This window comes from Tachysurus vachellii, chromosome 1, assembly GCF_030014155.1.
Source record: "Tachysurus vachellii isolate PV-2020 chromosome 1, HZAU_Pvac_v1, whole genome shotgun sequence".
In the NCBI taxonomy this organism is placed as follows: Eukaryota; Metazoa; Chordata; class Actinopteri; order Siluriformes; family Bagridae; genus Tachysurus; species Tachysurus vachellii.
In genome coordinates, this window is record NC_083460.1 from 19,775,485 (window position 1) to 19,788,629 (window position 13,145).

At 41.1% G+C, this 13,145-nt stretch overlaps 1 protein-coding gene across 4 annotated transcripts in view; it reads right to left on the reverse strand.

The window, feature by feature from the left end:
* Positions 1–3,818: 3,818 nt before the first annotated feature.
* diaph3 (diaphanous-related formin 3) overlaps positions 3,819–13,145 on the reverse strand; it is a 290,424-nt gene continuing 281,097 nt past the window's right edge. For all 4 annotated transcript variants that reach the window (XM_060876191.1, XM_060876199.1, XM_060876172.1 and 1 more), the window contains one exon: positions 3,819–5,650. In XM_060876191.1, coding sequence (XP_060732174.1) covers positions 5,385–5,650 — 266 coding nt within the window. In that variant the 3' untranslated portion in view covers positions 3,819–5,384. The remainder of the gene's footprint in view (positions 5,651–13,145) is intronic.

Below are 13,145 nucleotides of genomic sequence, written 5' to 3' on the forward strand. Positions count from 1 at the left end.
CAAGCTGTGCTGTGATCTGACTCCTTTCTATAAGTAACACCATTCACTTTGTGCTACAGTACAGTAGCTGTGGTGCAGGATCAGACCAGAAGAGCTGAGCTTCACTCCCCACACTGATCAGTGAGCCTTGGAGCCCATGACCCTGTTTGTATTATCTACTGCAGTTTTAAATCTCAGATTATAGCTATGAAAATTATACCCTTGTGAACGTCATTCAGATCCTTACGCTTGTCCATTTTTCCCCGCTTCTAACACATTAAATTTGAGAACTGGCTTGATGGCTAATAAATCCCATTATTTAACAAATGCCACTATACTGTATATATAAGGCACTTACTTTTAAGCAAGCAATTAAGCGTGGACTAAGTTTAGGAAGGTGCTGTACCAGCATTCATGACTTCATTTTACACTGCTTACACAGGCAAATATAAATAATCACAGCGTAAATTACTTCTGAGTCCCACTAGCATCAAAGATATTGAGATCGTGGAGGGTGTGAAGGGGGTCTTCGAAGTTAGCACCGTGTTTCCCCTGGATTAATTAAATTGCAGCACACACCTTTAGTAGCAGCCATACTGCTTATTTATAATACACTAAACATTATGATTCTGGGTAGCAGAGTCTTTCATCACTGTAGGTGCCTCAGTCCTCTTTTACACAATCTCATCCCCATATAGTCCTCAGACATGGACGTATGACCGAACAAGCAAAATATTAGTTCTGTTCTATCTTTATTGCAAAGAACTGGGTAAAAATATGCCATGTCTATATGTATGTCGAGTGTCCGTGGATCATTTCTGCTTCTTTGTTCAACAATTCTTGCATAAAAGCCGAACAATGTGGACAATCATATTTAATTTTGTCTCTAAAGGAGTAGCTTTCTTTTCCTACAGAATCAAACCCCCAAAGCCGAGGACGTCTACATTTGAGTCATTCAGTTCCAGTCCCGATCAGAGCCCAGCACATATTAACAGCTATATTAAATCTGGTTATTACTTTGTACACTGAAGCAGGTATTTTTGAGCAATAAACCAAATAGACATAAGAATTACTGTATAGCCTGACATTCAATCAACCAATTTCCCCTCCTAAAACATACAGAATCTGAAGTGGTCAAGTCCTTCTTGGGCCGTTTACACCCTGATGGCAGAACTTTCTAGGTCCTGATGGAGTATCAGTGTATCTCTGCATTAACACACACATGCAAGTGGCCTTAAGGCTTTGTGATGGCTGAAAAAATAGCCTTAAATCTTACACACTTCATATTCTTCATGCATTAAAGTATTGGTTTAAGAAATGTTATGCTGTGACTTTAAGAACCTTTTTGGCTTGGAGAAAAGATCTGTATGTGTTTACACACATGCTACAGGCTTCATCGGTCAATGCTTAGAGCCCAGAGCGCCGTTTGTGGCTCTACATTTTAAACTAAATCTCATTGTTTCTTCACAAGCCTTTTTTTTCCATTTAGGTGTTTATGCACTGGTGGTCTAGCTTTGTAAAATTACAGTATACTGTGTAAATGCTCCAAACATTTTATCTCTTTCTGTATGGACTCACCTCATAACCTTTATACAAAACTGTCCGTGAACTAATATTATAAAATATTAGTTCACGGACACATTTCCCCATCTTGTAACTACGCAACACAACCTAAAACAACCTAAAACACCTATGGCTGACATGCTTCAGTTGACAGTGCAGACACGTTTATAGCATTTGGCAGAGACCCTTATCCAGAGCGACTTACATTTTTATCGAATTTTTTTTTTAAATACAGCTGAGCAATTGAGGGTTATGGGTCAGGATTTCACAACCTTCTGACTGGGATGTTGTAGCCTAGTTATTAAGGTGTTGGACTACTGATCGGAAGGTCATGAGTTTGAATCCCTTTAACCCTCAATTGCTCAGTTGTATAAATTGAAATATAAAAAATGTAAGTCACTCTGAATAAGAGAGTCTGCTACAGTAAATGCTGTAAATGTAAATGATTAGTAGTCCAACACCTTAACCACTAGGAAACCACATCCTTTCGTATAGGATAGTTGAAATCTGAGATGTCTAAAAGTTCTTCCCCAGAAGCTGGATCTTGTTCACTGAAATGAGGAGGAGAAACTTTCTGGAAACCTCAAACAGACAGATTTTAAACTGTAGGTGTAGCATCTGTCAGGTCAAGAAGCTTTTATTATCATTACAACCGTATATAGCTGTTGCAGTACACAGTGAAATGAGACAATGTTTCTCCAGGATCATGGTGCTAAATAAAACAAAGACAGAGCTAAGGACTTAGTTAGTCGTAGATACATAAGGTGCATCTGTGCAACCTGGTGTACAGTGTGAGAGACAAAAGACAGTACAACAAACAATACAAGACATTGCACCAGTGTACATACTGTATGCTACCATGCCATCTGGGGCCACCAGATACAGCTTACCTAGAATTTTCAGTGAAGTTTGGCTCAATGGCAGAAAAATAGGACTGTGAGCTATTCACTAATAAAAAAAACTGAAGAATTGAGCACCTGGTGAATTAGCCAAACGTCCGACTTTTTTCTGTATTATTAATAGTGTAGGATGTATTGTAGCTGGTGTGTGAGCTTCATGGGAAATCTCCCACCGTTCTGTCTCAGCTCTAAATTACTAATACAGGGTTTGGTATTTTTTTTTGTGTTTATTCCTCGTCTGATTTTTTTTACACAAAAGTTATAGCCTTTACTTTTTATAATGTTATGTTTACACACTGATTTTATCACTGCAAGATGCTAGGACGTGTTCCTACTGCTGGTTGCCTTAGTAATAACGTTGATCAGTGCAACTAGCTTTCAACTTTTCTGCTGCTAAAATGAAAGCTTCTGGTTGGAGATCTGGATTTGTGTATGAAATTCACCAGTGTATATAATGCATTGTATCATATAGGATGGAGGAGAAGCAGTGTGCTCTCTACTGTCTTCACGTCTATCAGTGAAGCACCAAGTCCTTCCGGATTTGCATAACCTTTCTTTGTGGTGTTCCTGGACACAACCATGTCTAGTCATCAACGGTCACAGTCTCAGCCAAGTCAGGAGCTGTCAGTCAAAATAAAGGACATCCGGCTGCTTTGTAGCTGTGACTCCCTTTTTAATCATAGTTTCTATAAACAGATTTCTTTCCTTCTACAAACATCTGCACACTGAAGTCTTGCTTGTACATTTCACAGACTTAACAGCCTTCTATTCTGAGAACAGAGCTGCTTCACGTGGCAGTCAGCTGGTCATGGTTTTTCCTGTAAACATCTAATGGAATATGCTCTCTGTGGTTAGATGGGACCTGATTGCAGCTACTGACTGACATGTTTGAGATGTTCAGAGTCAGAGATCTTTCTCAGAGATATTGGTGAACTCCAGGTCACTGAGCGATATTAAGACCTTAGCAGCTTTATACGCAATAACAAAAACAATGGCTGGTGATTTCACCGAACGCCTAAACTTGCATCATCTTAGGGCGAGCTGTGCAGCAGCAATGCAGCATTATTTATGGCTTTACCATCTAAATGTGGCTCTGGATGATGTTTGTGTGCGAGACCCTGGATTTCTCGTCTCTGCCTGTTCCACTAGAGCATCAGCATCAGCATCGGTCCTCTGCCAGTCTGGAGAGCATGAAATCAGTACATCTTACTGCGGGTCTGTGTCAGTCTACAGAAGAGAATTTTAGCGTGACTGAAAATAACCTGGATACAGACACATTTATATTCACCAGCTCTGAAGTACACACACAGACAAAACAACGTTCTGTTCCTTTAATGTAAATGACACAACAAGCGTTTTACAATCGATTGTGTGACAGAAAAGTTAGAAAAGAAACGAAGAGCTTACAATGGGTCGTAAAGGAAAATCCAAATCTAAATTTTATCACGGTGTCGTGTTCAATTTGAAGACGATGCCGCATGAGATTATTATTAAATCAGGAAAAGACAAGATAATACCGTGTTGACAAGAAAGAGGTGTACAGGTCAATTAATTTCAAGATTCATTCGCTGGCAGAACAGAAGAGGCTGCACAACAAAACGTACTGTACCAAAGATGTACAGAGATCGAGTCAATGCGGCTTGTTACAGAGTAATAATGGCTAATTTTTAATTGTAGCTAATATGTTGTGTAACCCTTAGAGCGCACACACGATAATAAACATGCTATTATATGTTTGTTTAAAAAAAAAAAAAAGAAAAAAGATGAAGCTGGTGTTGGGACCTGGCAATACAAATGTAATAGCAGTTGATGACATATGGAATCCATACCATAATTATCCTGTCCTGGTGACAAAAAAGCATGCTGTAAGGAAAGTAATAAACAGTCAAGATGTTGCTGTAACCATCCGTAGTCTGGAGGCCATAAGAAGCAGCGTGTAATTGGCTGCTTTTTCTTCAGGAACGACGGCATTTTCTTTCCTCCACCGAGCAGACTTTCATTAGCCAATCAGAGGTGTGTATGATCTCGTGTATGGAGAACAGGGAATATCATTCAGTATCTAGACTGTTTCATTGGGTGTGTGTGTGTGTGTGTGTGTGTGTGTGTGTGGGATGCTGGGTACTAGTGGGAAAGTAAAAGGGGGAAAAAAAAGATTTAATTAAAAAACTCATCACTCAACATGACTCGCTCATGGTTTTTCTAAAATTGCTTTTGGAGCTCTTCGTCCTGAGTAAGTGTCAAATGAAGATTCTATGGAGTTTAACAGACTATTAAGAAAATGGCAGAGGTTAGCAGAAAACCACCAGGTCTTCTGCTATAATTTTAAGCATTGAACGATAAACTTAGCTGTATTTGTAATTTACAGTGATATATCTCATGAATAATTATAGTATGATGCTCTATCGATATAGCCAGTGATCATGAAGCTGATCTCGGAGCCCTTCGCCACTATATATAGGGCTGAGAGATTCTAAAAGAACCAAAAAAAGATTAGAACTGTTTATAAGAAAGACATTTAATGAGTTTGCATAGAGTAAAGGATATTACCCAAAGTGCACACGTTCACGTCATTAAGAAAAGGTGCTGTAGAGTTAAAACGCTGTTTTCTGCACTAAAGCGCCATGCTGTAGAGAACAGCTTCACTTATACGTACGCAGACGAACCTCTGTACAAAAACACAACCATCAATCTCAGCACTTCGACTAAAACATCCTGAACTGAACTATTTGGTCAAGCACAATGGCAGCACTTCTTTCAAAACAACACGGCTGTTATAGAAAAAAGGGCAGTGACGTGTAAAAATAAAGGTTAATTGTTAAGACTTCTCTTGTGTTTGTGTTCACGTGCTTGACTCTCGTCATTAGAGCGAAAGAGATGGTGGGCCGCTTTGAATGTGTATGGAACGGAGAGGTTAAAGAGCATCGGGTAATGGAGGTGAGGTCATCACAGGGCGCGGAGACGAGCTAGAAGTGCCTCCACGTCAGTCTCGCCATTAGCTGAGCAGCTGGGGGGAGTTTGCTCCTTCTTACTCTCTCGCGCTCTCACTCTCTCCTTCTCCTGCTCCCTCTCTGGCCGGTGGGCTGATCGGTGAGCCGCAGATGAATGGGACTCACTCTCATAATAAGCCTCCTTGGAAGTGAGGGCTCGTGCCGAGCTGAAATTGATATTCTGCCGAGACCGTGACCTTTGCAGAGGTACCTTTGTGTTTTCTGCAGGATGGAGAAAGGCAGAAAAAAACAGATAGAGAAAGAATGAGAGAGACAGACAGAGAGAGAGAGAGAGGAGGGAGTAAAAAAGAAAAAAAAAATGAGTGCATTCTCATCAAAGTATTTATCCCTGTTAGCAGCTTTTAGAAAATTGGCTGCGAGAAGCCGAGGGAGTCATCAGACAAATGAGAGGCAGCCCAAGGAGGAGAGAAGGTGTCAATCATTCAGCCATGCAAATGACACCTGTGGGACAAACACTAACGTAATGAAATCAAAGTGCATCATTGTACAAGTAGAGGGATGCACCAACACCCATTCTCCTTCCTATAAGAAACCTTTCCTCGTCAATAAGATTAGATTTTTTAAATGTAGCTAATATGTTGTGTAACCCTTAGAGCACAGACACGATAATAAACATGCATATTATATGTTTGTTTAAAAAAAGAAAAAAAGCTGAAGCTGGTGTTGGGACCTGGCATGTAATAGCAGTTGATGATGTATGGAATCCATACCATAATTATCCTGTCCTGGTGACGAAAAGCATGCTGTAAGAAAAGTAATAAACAAGCGTACAGAAGCGCGCACACACACACACACACTCTTTAGTTTAAGAATATCACTCTGCTGATACCTATAAAATAAACCATTTGCTTTGCTGCGTACACACACTGGCACTTTAATGCTGGTCTTCTTTATAAGAATATATTAGCTCCGCCCTCAGACCTGTGTTGTGGGAGTGATCAGAGGTGCCAACCCTCTGGACTCCTGCGCTTCATTCCGCCACATGGGTCATTAGCCAAAGATGTGCTTGATTGACTCGACCACCGGCAAATCTTTGGCTGCCTGTCTGCACTTGCTATTCTCTGCACTGTCCTCGCTCTCCCTCTCCCCATGATAGAAAAGCAAGAGAAGCTGCCATTTCTTATGGATTATAGCCCTGAGCTGAGCGCATTTAAACTTTATCTGGCTTACGGGGAAGAAACAAACAAAAAAAATGGAGATGTAGACAGACAGATAGCAGGGGAGGGCTTGGATGGTGAGAAAGAGAAATCCATATTAATGTGACCTCGCTTCTGAACGGAGCAGAGGAGTAAAGTGTTTTTCATCCAGAGCTTTCCGGAGTACGAGGACGTGTTGTCAGATCAGCGGCGGTTCCCGGCTCGGCCGCGTCGTTCGTTGTGCGGCTGGAGCTACTGTCTGAGATGCAGATTAAAAAAGTGACAGGAGTGGATCTGGATGGGGTTGTGAGACATCACAGTTGCTTTGATAAATGACAACAGAAATGACAACAATACTGAAGCACGATTTCCCACCAGGTAAATCACCTGTATTTAATAGAGTTTTATAGAGTTGTTCCGATTCTGTCCGAGGAGGCTGTGAAGGTCAGACTCATCAGACCTCATCATTTTCCACGTTGCTGTGACAGATATAGCAAATGTCCACAGACGGCCGTTCGGCACGGCCTGAACTGTGACTAACCCTTCACTCAAGCTCAAACTTTGCACAAGCAGCCCATCAACTACCAGCGACAGCTACATCAAGTTATGATTGAATGGCATTTCAATTGCAAATGAAGCAGTAGGGAGTGATAGAGGTGCTGTGAAGTCTACATGGCTCTGAAATGAACGCTATGTGGACTATACAGGGAACTAGACTCGTGTGGCAGGATAATTAAGGCTGTGTATGGAGCTGCTAGTCTGTATTCGGTTCTTCTCTCATTACCCTTGTGTATGACGCCACACTCATTTGTCAGTGTGTGGCACTCACTGCCCCGTGCTTCACGCTTCAATCGCATGCTACCTTTATTTACACGGATCGTTTGGACGTGGTTTTGTTGCATTTTCTCTGACATTTGGCTCTGCTGATATGACCAGACTCTGAGTTTGTGTGTGATGAGAATGATTTAATGAGAGTTTTCCTAAAGCCTACAGAACACTGGACGATAAGACGATCAAGATCAAGCCTTCACTTGGACAAGGAACATGAGAAGAATGCTCAGAAGACACTGAGGACAGATTAGTTAGAATATGAGTATAGTTTCAGTCTGAGAGAGTGTTTCAGATCTTTCTGCATTCTACTTGAAACTATTCTAGTCTCCATATGTCTGGCTCATGTGATGAGGCCGGTTCACCTTTCCACTAGATGTTGGATTGTGTCTGTGTGGATTTGTGTTCATTCATCTACAAGATCATTAGTGAGATCAGACACTGTTCAGCTCTGGGGTTCAGTCGGTGTTTCAGTTCATCACAAAGGTGTTCAGTGGTGTTGAGTCAGAGTCAGGGCTCTGTGCAGGACACTCAAGTTCTACTCCAACATTAACACACCGTGTCTTTATGGAGCTCTGTGCTTTGTGCACAGGGACATTGTCATGATGGAACAGGGTTTGTGTCTCTCAATTTCAGTGAAGAGAAACTGTTAAGCTACTGGGTATAAAGACATTTTAGACTATTGTGTGCTTTCAACTTAGTAGCAGCAATTTTAGGAAAGTCTATATAATGTAGTCCACATACTTTTGTCCATATAACGTCGGCATATATCCTTTCATGTGGGTCAGACTGATCTTAACCTGATCTGATTCACCTATCAATCACAGTGACCAGAGATACCGTCCTCCTCACATACATCCTTTAAGCCGTTCATGCTCGTTCGGTCTCTTTGGGAGCGTTAAGATGGCAGTTCTCCACACAGCATGTTCTGGCATTATGGATGTCACTCGTGTCTTTTATCAGCATGTGTGCCACTCAGCTCAGCGCTCGCACAATTTAGATCACGTCCGGTGCCAGCTAGCCGACGCTCATTTCTCTCTCCAAATAGAACAGGAGCACAAAACAGATTTCTGACTTGTGAGATCATTTTCTCAATTTGCATTTGCACAGAGGCTCTTGCAAGAAGATGACTTTTCATCTCTTTCGCTCATAACTCCCCCCTCCCCTTAAAGTTGGCAGGCAGCTCGACAGAACGTGACAGTCGACAAGGACGCTTGATCAGTCTAACGAGCTGGTACGCAGGCAGGCTTACGAATAGCAGCGACAAAGCCTGTCCCACGTCTAACAATGCAAGGCGCCTCGGCTAAGTGCGATAACCGTCTCCCCTGCTTGCTATTTTATTTATATATAGTTATTAGGAGTGATTACGCGATTCGTCTTTCCTTGGACGACGGCCATGACGGAGTTTAATGGCACGTGGTGAATGGTGCGACTGGAGATGATAGGAACGAGTGAGAGAAAGTTCAGTGGGAGGCTTCGATACCGACACTGGAATGACTGGATACTTTTTTTAAACCATGCCACTAATACTGAACTCACCAGTTCTCCAGTTATTCGATCGGAAAAAGAAATGAGATAAACATTACTCACTTCTTAATGTTAATCTCATTAATGCTAAAAACAAAAGCTTTAAATGGTCTAAAGCCAAAAACTAGTGTTTTAGACCAGTGGCAAAATGGGGGAAAGTGTGTCTCTGGAGCCAGGAGTCAAGCAATGCAGGATGATGTAATGCTACCGCTTGATGACTAAATCTAGCTTAATGATCGGGCTCTCCTGCCGGACCTCTCATTTTCACTCTCTGTGAAGTCTCAGCACACTCGTTTATCTACATTTGGGCAATAAAAAATAGTGGGGGGTGACACAGGGTGACAAGGTTGGGGAGGATCAGAGCTAATTCTGCAAGAGGGTGGATTGAACCTGAACCAGCAGTCATAAATAATACCTTAATTGACGCCTAAAAATGAGACAGGACAGTGTGTTTGTGTGCATGAGGGAATGTGTGTGTGTGCACATGTGTATTGTCTAATCCCCAGCACAAAAATGAAAGGGTGAAACAGGGAAAAAGTCATTAATGATACAAAGTGGTGATAAATCTGGCAGAGAAGGAGGCATTAATGTCAGACGGAGGACTAGCAGAGCGATGGCCTGCACAATTTCCTCGTGTCCACACGAGTTAAGCAGTAATTAAGCACATTATCACTGCCACAGCACATCCGCAACTGCTCCTCTCCACACACTAAATCACATAAAACATATTTATGCTTCTCTAGAGCTGATAATTAAGGATGGAACCCAAATAAGACAGAAATGAAAGTAAGAATAGATGAGAGTGTAGAGAGTGCTCAAGTTGTGAAGGGCTGTGTCGGACTTTTCTCCCAGGTCGGTGCCCCGAGGCTCGAGGGGGTTATTGTGACTCATATAAAAGTGCATTCTCCTGCTGTGCTGGGATTCTCCTTGCGAACTTGACACCACGTTGGCTGTGTGGAAACACACAAAGGGAATAAAAAATGCTGTGGATGCATAAACAGCATAATTTACAGGGTTCCCTTCTAACTCCCTAGGGCGGTGAGAGACTCTGAGAAAGCCTCCACGTGCACACACACTGCTCGTCTGTGTCTAATAGACAGCTCTTTGTGGTCTCAGTGTTGTGGTTGTATTGAGTCCTTAACAACAAAAAGCTGCAGCAGGGAGTTCTAATCCCAGAGCATTCAGCTCGGTGCTAAAATTAATTAGAAATTAAAATGCCTTAATGCTTACTTGATCTCAGGGAGAAAAGAAAATGTCAGCAAATGATGTTTGTTTAGGGGATAAAGAGATTGAAGACGATCGGAACAAAATGGAGCTGATAAGGCGTTTAAGGACTTTCAGATAAAACATCTGGAGCGATAAACGTGATCTAGAGAAAAAATTTATTTGGAAAAAAAAATCAGCACAATTTCTTTATATAAAACAAAAAAAATATCAATTGTGTTTTAAACGATAAAAGGGTGTAGGGTTTTATTTAAACATTATAGCGTCGAACAGCATAAGCACAACATCCACAAATCCTTCAGTATGATAAGTGTGGGCCTTAGGCTTTGTACCAAAACTTACTGTCGATGTTTTAATAATTAGCCTCTTATGTTTAGTTGTTATTAGCTTAGTGCTTTTGGATTTCGTTTAGCTATTTTAGGAAAGTAAAACTTTTTTCTTTTAAAACGCTAAAAGGAATGAGATTTCCTTTTAGGAGAGTCCAAGACGATGATTTTTACATTTGTATAATAAAATATCATGATGCTATTAATGAAAGCAAGTAGAACTGGACGCCTCCACTGTCAACAGGTCTCGTTCTTCTTGTTATTAATTTATATGCATGAAAAATATATATATGAATATATATACACACACACTACAGGGGGGTAAATCAATTCAGACGTTTGACCTGAACCTCAGGTGGATGGACAGAGAGACAGATGACAAAAGAATTGTGATCAGATATTTACAGAAAATGGGCCTCAACCTCCTGATCATAAATGTGCAACATCTTCATATGACAAACAGGAAGGAATCTAATAAATAGAATTCTATTTCAGTAGGTTTATGGATCCTTCCTACAATATAATCGCTTCTTCTCCTGGTTAAAATGATGCACATGATCCTCAGATATAGCATATGGACAAAAATACATAGGTTCATTTTGCTGAGATACCTGAGTATATGTTATCTGGAATATGTCTCTATCATCTCCACACATCTGGATCTTGATGTGTTTGCCAGTTCTTCTTGGCAAAATTGCTCAAGCTCTGTCAGATTGGATGAGAGAACTTTGGTGAGTAGCAAATTTGATCATAGATTTGCCATTTGATTGATGTGGCAGCTTTTAATCGTAATTTATATATTTCTGTATAGCTGCTAGGTGACGATGGCCATGGATAAAAAAAAAAACAGAACTGAAATGTTATTTAACTGCTCCGTTCTAACTTGGGCTACACTAAGGGTCTTTCTGATTAAAGTGGATCTTTCCCTTGCTTCTTCTAGCTCTGCCCATTATTGAGCTCCATCTGCCTTACTCTGAACCTGACCAGTGTCAGGTCCTGGGGATGCTACCATGCTACCACCACCATAATTAAATCTGGGGATGATGTTTCCCAGAGAGAAGAGCAATGTTGGGTTTCTGCCAAAAGTACCACCTTTTGCCAAAAATTTATTTTCTCAATTGGATAAATCCATCAAGATTAAACGTCTTGTTCTTTCCACATATTTGTAAAGCCCTATACTGAGGAGTGTCTGAGCTACAGCCGTCCTCTGAACATCCTCTCGGTTTAAGCCTCTGGATCTCTTCAACTCCTGCCCTTTGTTATCTTTGGCCACTTGGTTGCTTCTCTCACTAATCCCCTCTTTGCTGTCTTGTTTTGAACGATCTCCAAAACCATAACCGATCATTCACTGATTCTTGGCCAGAACTCGACCAGATCCATTTCAGTTACGAGTTAAAGCGACAAAATGTGGAAAGGATTAAGATGGTATAGACTGATATAGCGCACCCTACAGTAAATGACAAGACATTACTGAGCTTATTCTAAACCTCTTTATTAAAGCAGATGTGACGTGTGTGATGCTTCTGCACGTTGCTGTCCTAAACTAGCTAGAAGGGAGTGGACTGCAAACACAAACCATGTTGTACCTGTACCTGATTTCTGCAGTTCTGTGTTAGCATAGAAAGGGCATAGAAATCTCATGTGGTAGCCTAGTGGTTAAGGTGTTGGGCTACCAATTGGAAGGTTGTGAGTTCGATCCCAGGTCCACCAAGCTGCCATTGTTGGGCCCCTGAGCTCAGTTGTACAAAAATGAGATAATGTAAGTCGCTCTGGATATAAGGGCGTCTGCTAAATGCTGTAAATGTAGTTAATGTAGTTAACAAATCTAAACAGAAATATGAGCACACCTTAAATGTTAAAACAAGTGCTGTGGAAGCTGTTCTAGTGTCTTTTTAGCTTTAGAAATAATCCATAATTAGTAAGGTACATTTATTCAGTCTATCGCTGGTAAATTCTTAGTAAGAAAAAAAAACATCTGAACCCACGCTGCCAAGGGCTTTAAAATCAAGAGAATAATTTTGATCGTAAAACAAATAGTAAATTTTTCATCTGAATTCTGAGCTGAAAAGCAGAAAGTGTAGTCATCAACAGCATGCTATTAATTACAGCACACTGAATCAAACTGCAAAACCCCAGAACCGAGTAAACAGCAATGAGGTTAGTCAGACTACAAAACACTCGGGGATTGCTATTCAGCACAGGCGCTAAAAGCTAATCACAGCTACTGCAACATGGCCCACGCAGAGCCATAAACAGTTAGATGGACTACATACAGCACTGACCAGGAGCTATTCAGTAAAACAGACCTGATACAAATCTACCTCTTCTGTCCTGCCAGTCATCTTACTAACCACTGTTACATGAGAGCTAATGGCTTGAGGATGGCTCTATTTCAGTCACTAGCTGTCACTGTCCGCCGTTCCCTTTTGTTCTGCGCCGCTTTCTTTTCAATGCTCACTGCAGCTATGACCATTTCAGAGAAGATATTTGTTTGCAGTTGTTTGTTCATGAAAAAAAAAAAAAAAAAGCAAAAATCAATAGCTTAGGAATCCGGTACGGCGTTCCTGAGAACAGAGAAGCCAAGAGATAAACATTCACAAGACCAGATACCACAGCTGCAATCCTGGATCAGATACAAACGGTTTTATTTACAAC